The 8419-nt window shown below is 34.6% G+C and overlaps 1 protein-coding gene across 3 annotated transcripts in view; it reads right to left on the bottom strand.

Moving 5' to 3' along the window:
- The window catches only part of Sec11a (SEC11 homolog A, signal peptidase complex subunit), a 38085-nt gene that overhangs the window by 10098 nt on the left and 19568 nt on the right, over positions 1-8419 (bottom strand). For 2 of the 3 annotated variants that reach the window (XM_048790210.1, XM_015493033.2), the window contains exon 3: positions 3870-4019. The exons of the other annotated variant lie outside the window; for it this stretch is intronic. In XM_048790210.1, the coding sequence (XP_048646167.1) occupies positions 3870-4019 (150 nt within the window). The remainder of the gene's footprint in view (positions 1-3869; positions 4020-8419) is intronic. 3 annotated transcript variants of the gene reach the window in all.

The raw sequence follows: 8419 nt of genomic DNA, 5'->3' as shown, positions 1-8419 counted from the left end.
AAAAAAAAAAAAAAAGAAGTACCCAAGACCCCCAAAGCATTTTTAACTCTTCAGAGGGTGGTCTTCATTCAGAATGTATCTTCAGCTTTCACCTTCTAATGAAGCTTTTTTATGGTATCAGGGATTGAACCTAGGGATGACTACAACTGAGCTACATTCCCAGACCTTTTTATTTTTTATTTGGAGAGAAGGTCTTGCTAAGTTACTGAAGCTGGCCTCAAACTTATGATCCTACTACCTTAGCCTCCTGGGTCCCTGGGATTACAGGTGTATGCCATGATGCCTGGTTCTAATAAAGCTATACTCTGCTAAAATCCAAATCTGTGACATGTCGACATGTCATGTACCTGGACGATCCCCACAGAGGTCTCCTTTGCTTCTGGAGAAAACTCTTCAGAACCCTTTATGGTGACATAACCACACTAATTGTTAAGTTTTATAAAAGTTTAGTAGTAAAGCTTGGTAGATACTTACTGAAATGCTTATACATGACATGATATGATATCAAAGATTTGATTCAAAATAATATAGGAGAGGGGGAAGAGGAGAGAATGTAGATGGGGCAGAATTGGTTCCACATTAATTATTATTGGGAATGGTGATAGATACATGGGGTTTATAATACTCTTCTGTGCATGTTAGAAAATTTCCAAATTCAAAAAACAGAATATAAAAAAGTGTATTAAACAATATATAAAATAACATACATAAAGGCATAAACAGTGGCTATCTATGACTTTCTGTAGATTACCATTCTTTTTTTCTTTCTCTAGCCAACATATATTACTTTACTAGAAAAAGAAGCTAACTTTAAAAGAAAAAACACCCCAATTCTTTTTTTTTTTTAAGAGAGAGGTGAGAGAGAGAGAGAGAGAGAGAGAGAGAGAATTTTTGATATTTATTTTTCAGTTTTTGGTGGACACAACATCTTTGTTTGTATGTGGTGCTGAGAATCGAACCCGGGCCGCATGCATGCCAGGCGAGCGCGCTACCGCTTGAGCCACATCCCCAGCCCCCACCCCAATTCTTCATGCTAGGATATACAGGAATAGAATCTTGCTTGATCAGAAACTGTTAATTTAATTCTACTAGAGAACTATGAGGCTGATAGTAATTTAAATTTTTAACTAAAAGCAAAGCATATTTTATAGTCCAGCCTAAAATTAATTCAAGTATTTGAGCTAACCACTATACTAGAAAAGAAAATTAGCTTCAAATTTCTACTGACTAATATTCACTTTAATTCTAAGTCAGAAACTGCCTCACTAGACACTAAATCTGCAGATGAAACTAAATTGGGAAGTGTTGCAAACACCAAAGACAGTTAAGTGCAAACTTCACATCAAAAATGGTATTCCAGTAATAAAAAAATGCAAATATATACAGAGAAAAGTAACCTGTAGCTTACAATTCAGTAAGTGAAAGAATGTCTGAGAAATCTTGGAGGGTAAAAGAGGGTAGGTAACAGAAGGGTCTGGCTGCTATAGTCCAAGTCAGGAGCTTCAGGAAGAAAGAATCAGTTCAACCAGGAAAACACATCAACTGCATAGATGCTGAAAAGTGAAATCAGATATGAAGACAAAACAAAAAACAAACAAACAAACAAAAAAAACCAAACAGGAAATGGGAAACTCTGCATGGAAGGAAGGGAATGCTACTGATCTGGGCTATTTCCAAAGACTTCATGTGTCAGCAAAACAATCAGATACAACCAATTTTCCTCTACTAGCCTGTAATCAGGAGAGATCACAATAAGTTTTTTTGAAAAATCATAGCTATCCATCCGCTTAATGGTGGAAAAAATATTCTCTGGTGGTGAACAGCTCTTATTAGACCTATTAAGACATACTCTAGCACTTCACAATTCATTGACTCAAAATAGTGATTGGAGGAACATTTATATAGGACTCCTCCCCTGCTAACACAGGGACCAAATATTTAATATGGTCTACCACCAAGGAGCTCAAAAGCATTAAAATTTAATTCATTCATCACAATACTGTGACACTAGGAAGGAAGAAATAACCACTTCAAAGATGAGAAAAAAATAAGACCCCAAAAGCCAATTAGGGGCAGAATAACGAATCTGTATACAAGAGAAAACAAAATAAAACAAAACTAAGGGCTCAAATCAGTCATCCCAATGGCCAAATTTCCCCTTTGAAATAATTAACTGGTCTCATGCCAGTGTTCAATATTATCATATTATAACACTTCTTAAAGACTGAACTTACTTATATTTATATACATTTGGTTGTCAACTGACCTCACATTTAAAGACAATGTTAACACTATTAAACCAAATAATAACTGCCAACACCAAAAGGAAAAAAAAAAAACCCATGATTCCAACAGGTGTTTTCATCACCCCAAAAGAGGAAACTGAAAACTTCTGAAAATTAATAGAATCTGTTACCTAAACAAGATGGTAATTTGGGGGTATCTCATGAATATAAAATAAATCACCCAAAACCCCTGATTATAAGTGCCATACATCTTAAAATTTTCAGAATTCTGTTAAAAATTATTCTAAAATTTAAGGAACTTGTAATTAACATATTATCTGTCAATAAATCTGTCCTGAAACAAGATGAACTTTAAAAAATACATATTATTTATTTACTTATTGATTTATTATTTATCTGTTTATTTTACAGTACTAGGGGTTGAACCAAGAGACCCTTTATTGCTGAGCAAAATCCTATTTCACTTTATTTTGAGCCCTTTCTATTTTGAAACAGGGTCTTGTAAAGCAGCCCAGGCTGTCCTCAAACTTGCCATCCTCCTGCCTCAGCCTCCTAAGTCACTGAGATGACAGGAGTGCACCACCCCACCCAGCTGTAAAACCTTTAGAATCATGTCAGGATGGATGTGGGGCATAACATCTAGGGAAAAAATTTCACTCTGTGTCTCAACCGCCTTATCTGTAATATAAAGAGCTAACATTGAGCATGGTGGCATAGGTCTGAAATTCCAACAATTTGGGAAGCTGAGGCAGGAGGACCTCAAGTTTAAGGCCAGCCTCAGCAACTCAGCAAGACCCTGTCTCAACATAAAAAGGGCTGGGATGTAGCTCAGGGTAAAGTGCCACTGGGTTTAATGCCCAATATCAAACAAACAAAAACAATCTAAAGGTTTATAAATATCTTTTCTGGTTCTAAAATGTTACAATTCTATATTTAAAGACATAGTTCATACTTCAGAAATTTTGAGTTTTAAAAGTTGATGAATTTATTCTAACTTATTTGAAATGTATGTTATAGTTACATTGTCTTATAGTTCTTTTTTTTTAAGATCAGAACTGCTTTATTCCATTATATCATAAGAATTTTTATAGGATCAATTTTTTATCATGATTATGGGAGTTATATCCATGCTTACTAATTGACAGGGAAGTAGAGAAAACCAAGAAAAACCTCTGGAAAAATCAAGGAAATAAATAAATTAATAAATAACTACTTCAAGTTTTCCAAATGTTCAAATCCTCAGATGTTCATAAAAATGGACTGGGCCCAGTGGTTTCTTGTTCTATAATAATTGTTATGCTATCAAAACTAAAGACTAAAAATAATAATAATAATAATTAAACACTAATAAATGTTTAAAAACAGGAAAGAGCAGAGCATGGTGGCACATGCCTATAATCCTGGCAATTCAGGAGGCTGAGACAGAAGGATTGCATGTTCAAGGCCAGTCTCAACAACTTAGCATAGCCCTAAGCAATTTATTGAGACCTTATCTCAAAATAAAAAATAAAAAGGTCTGGGGATGTAGTTCAGGGATCAAGTACCCTCCCCATTCAATCCTCAGTCTCCCAAACAAATAAACAAACAACAACAAAAACTGAGAAAGACATAATGTGTACCTACTTTTCATGAATCTTTAAGACTCGGTGAACTATAGGAATTTCTCTTCCTTCTATTCTAAAAACAACAATTTCTCCCACTCGTATGGGATCTTCAACTCTATTTGTTAGAAAGAGAAGATCTCCTCTATGAAATGCAGGTTCCATGCTGCCGCTGGGAGAGAAAGAAAAAGCATGAGGTTAAATTTACTTTTTAAATTAGATATTCAACACTAAGTCAAAAGTATCAACCTTTTACTATACACAACACTTTAAGAACTATCTCTTGGGGCTGGGGATGTGGCTCAAGTGGTAGCGTGCTCGCCTAGCATGCGTGAGGCACTGGATTCGATTCTCAGCACCATGTAAAAAAAAAATAATAAAGATATTGTGACCACCTAAAACTAAAAAATAAATATTAAAAAAAGAACTATCTCACCAAAATGCATATTTTTCTTAAAATACATTTTTAGAAACATTAAAAACTTTGCTGTACATTGAAATCACAGGGATCTTTAAAAAAAAAAAAAAAAGAAAGAAAGATGCCTGCTTCCCATTCCCAGACTTTCTGATTTTGGCATATGACCTAGGCATATGACTTTGGCATGGCTTGAACTAATAAAGAATTTTTAAATTATTGGTCTTTACTAACTAGTTCCATTTCAAGCATTTCTATTCAAAGGAGCTTAAGTCTTGAAAAGGGCAGTGTTGCTAATTCCTTAACCTTTTAAAATTTCAAATGACAAACAGAATATAAAAGAATGAACTTTAAAATACTGCCCTTATACCCACCTCATCTGAAAACACTAAACATATTCAAATATTCAAATAAGAACTGGATCATCTTCTTTTGCCTTTTATAAAGATAGAGACCAAGATGACCTTATGGGCTCAACCCATCATGGAGAAAAACAGCTCATCAAGTCAAAGAACTGTCAGCTACAGAGATAACACTGTGTTACCAATTTATTTATTTTTAAAAGAGAAACAAGAAAAAAAAAAAGGTGGTTATGGCCGAGATTTTTAGTCAATTCTATGGTAAAAAGTAAGAAAATTCTACAGAACATAGTCTTAACTCTCACGTGTTTTACCTTACACCATGTTCTGATAAGGTCCTTAAATATTTCACTAATTAATAATCTCATCTCTGAAAAAATAGCACATCAGTATAATTTCAGGACACAAGCTTCAGTTTTTAATTTCAATAGTTCTGAAGTAAGACTAAAATAGGTAAGAAATAAAATTCAAAATAGGAATATCATTGAACATAATGATGCATGCTTTTAATTCCAGCGACTTCAGAGCTGAGGCTGGAAGATCACAATTTTGAGACCAGCCTGGGCCACTAAGCAAGACTCTGTGTCAAAAATAAAAAAATAAAAAGGGCTAGATATGTAGCTCAGTAGTAGAGCACTCCTAAATTCAACTATTAGTACCAGGGATAGTGGGCAGAAATAACTTCAAAGTACAAACATTTTTGTTTGAAGAATTCCGTTCCTCTAAACAAGGGAATAATGGAAGTGATTCCCAAACTTTACTGCACATTGGAATGACCTAGAGAATTTAAAAAAAAAAAAAAACATGTCCAGGTCAAACACCAAACCATTTATACCAGAATGCCTGGAAATGGGAGGTAGGTATCATTTTTCAGATCCCACCGATTCCAATGCATAACAAAATTTGGAAACCACTAAGAACATGGGTTTTTGTACGTTTGTTATTAAAGCTCTTGTTCAGGTTCCTTGAGGAGCAGTGAGTTCTCTTCTTCGGCAAATATCCAGTCAGAAGGAATGCGTGTCTGGTGAAAACATTAGAGAAGATATTCTAGACACAAAAACTTCAAACTTTCACTTTGATTAATTTTTAAAATTAGTGACACTTTTTCTTCAAATAAAACCTTACCTGAAAAAGTATATAAATAAAACAGATAAAATTTGAGCTGCTCTGGTTGAATAGCTTGTCTTTATTGGGCCCTTAAATACAAAGTGCTATTCTAAGTCTTTTTAAAGCAATTCTTTAAAACAGCTTTATGATATAGGTACTATAATTATTCCAACTTACAGATGGGAAGGCTGATGCTTATAAAAGTCCAAGAAGTTATACATCAATAAAATGAGAAGGGTGAGATTTGATTTAAAGAAATCCCATATAATCAACTCTTGCTAAGCTAAATTGCCTCTGAGACACTCTAGAATTTTAAGCAGGGAGTACCATAATTATATTTACATTAAAGAAAAATCATCTCATAAGTTATAGAGTATATAGAAGACACACAAATATTTTTAAATTAATAAGCAAACTGGAAAAATGATAAGACAGATTGGGAGAACAACTTTCTAGGTTATTATTATAAATGAATGCTTAGTTGTTACTGTAATTGGAACACTTGGTAACTGTTAAAAGTATCACTTAAAACTCTTAGTAGTGGGCTGGGATTGTGGCTCAGCAGTAGAGTGCTCAGTAGAGCACTCTCCTCGCACAGGCAGGACCCGGGTTTGATCCTCAGCACCACATAAAAATAAAGGCATTGTGTTGTGTCCACCTACACCTAAAAAATAAATATTAAAAAAAAAAAAAAAACCTCTTTGTAGCTGGGCATAATGGCACAGGCCTGTATCCCCAGCTACTTGGAAGGCTGAGGCTGGAGGAACTCAAGTTCCAGACCCTGGGTTCAATTTCCAACAACACAATAAAAACAAAAAAACCCACTTCTTTGTAAAAATGGATATAGGCAAATAATGAGAAAAAATAGACATTTTTAGACAAAGGATGCACATAGACAATTACCTCAATTATATTAAAAATATACATAAAAAGACTAAAAAGTTAACAGTTAATTATATCTCAGAATTACGAGTGACAGTTCCATCTAATTTTTTGTATGTTTTCAACATTTCCTATAATAAAAATATATTAACATTTTTCCTGATTATAAAAGCATTTTTTAAAGGTCAGTACAACAGCCCAGGCAGGAAATGACAACAACCTAAAATAGAAAAACAGCAGGGAGAACAACTATAAAATGATAGAGGGAAAATAACAAATTTGGTGGCCAATTAGATATGGCAGAAGGAAGAATCAACAATGACTCCTAGGTTTTAACACTGGCAACTGAACAGATGGCAGTGTTAGTCGCAGAAATGAGAGAGTGGTTTTGAGAAAAGGAGATGTATTTCAAATTTATTTTGTAGAGATTTAAATGCCTGGTCAACATCCAAATAGAGATGTCCAAATATGGGGTGAAAACAAGAGTCTAGACTTCAGTGAAGCAAGCTGGGTGAGAAACAGACTTAGGAATTCAGATATATACAGCAATTAAAATATATGAAAGTATGAAGTGAGAGGATCATTTAAACTTTCATTATTATTTTTTGTAGTGCTGGGGATTGAATCCAGTCCTTTGTTCATTCTAGGCAACTGCTCTACTACTGAGCTATATTCCCAGTCCACGAGGACCATTAGAGAATTAAACTGGGGGGGAGGAGGAGGGAAGGAAAAAAAAAGTTCATTGGATTAGACAAAGGGGAACGAAGGGAAGAGAGTGGGGATGGGAATAGTAAAGACAGTAGAAGGAAACGGACATAACTTTCTTATGTCCATATATGAATACATGACCAGTGTAACTTCACATCATGTACAACCACTAGAATGGGAAATTATACTTCATGTATGTATGATATGTCAAAATACATTCTACTGTCATGTATAACTAAAAAGAACAAATAAAATATTTTCTTAAATAATTAACAGGGGAAAGCTTTATTTTTATTCTTGTAGTACTGGGATTGAACCCAGGAGTACTCTACTACTGAGCCCACATCTCCAGTCCTTTTTATTTTTTGAGACAGGGTCTCACTAACTTGCTCAGGCTGGCCCCAAACTTGAGATCCTCCTGCCTTAGTCTCCAGAGGCATTGCGATTATAGGCGTGTGCCATGGTGCCAAGTTGGGGAAAACTTCTTAAACATTAAATAAATCATTAGCAAACCTTACTATTATCTGATTTAACTATACTTTTAAATTTATTATATCAATCATGATAAATTTTATTTATTTATTTATTTTTTAGTTTTTCAGCGGGCACAACATCTTTGTTTGTATGTGGTGCTGAGGATCGAACCCGGCCGCACGCATGCCAGGCGAGCGTGCTACCGCTTGAGCCACAACCCCAGCCCAAATTTTATTTTTTAATTAACACATTCAATTGTACATATTTACAGGGTGTCACGTTTTGACTGGGTATATGTTGTATAATGTTCAAATTAGGGTTAATACATCACTTCAAACATAATTTCTTACAGTGAAAACATTCAAAATTCTTTCTTTTTGCCCTTTTGAAATACAGAGTACATTATCATTATCTATGGTCACCCTAATTATGTAATGAGACACTAGAATTTATTTCTCCTAACTATAACTTAGTACCCACAGATCAGTCTTTCCCCACCTTTCACTCTCCCTTACTCTGCCTAGCCTTTGCTACCCAGTATTCTACTTTCAACTTGAATGAGAAGTTGTCTTTCTGTGCCTGGTCATTTCATGTAACACAATGACCATTCAGCTCTATCCATGCAAA

The sequence above is a fragment of the Marmota marmota genome, unplaced genomic scaffold, assembly GCF_001458135.2.
Source record: "Marmota marmota marmota unplaced genomic scaffold, marMar, whole genome shotgun sequence".
NCBI lineage: Eukaryota > Metazoa > Chordata > Mammalia > Rodentia > Sciuridae > Marmota > Marmota marmota.
This window is presented reverse-complemented; position numbering and strand designations above follow the sequence as displayed.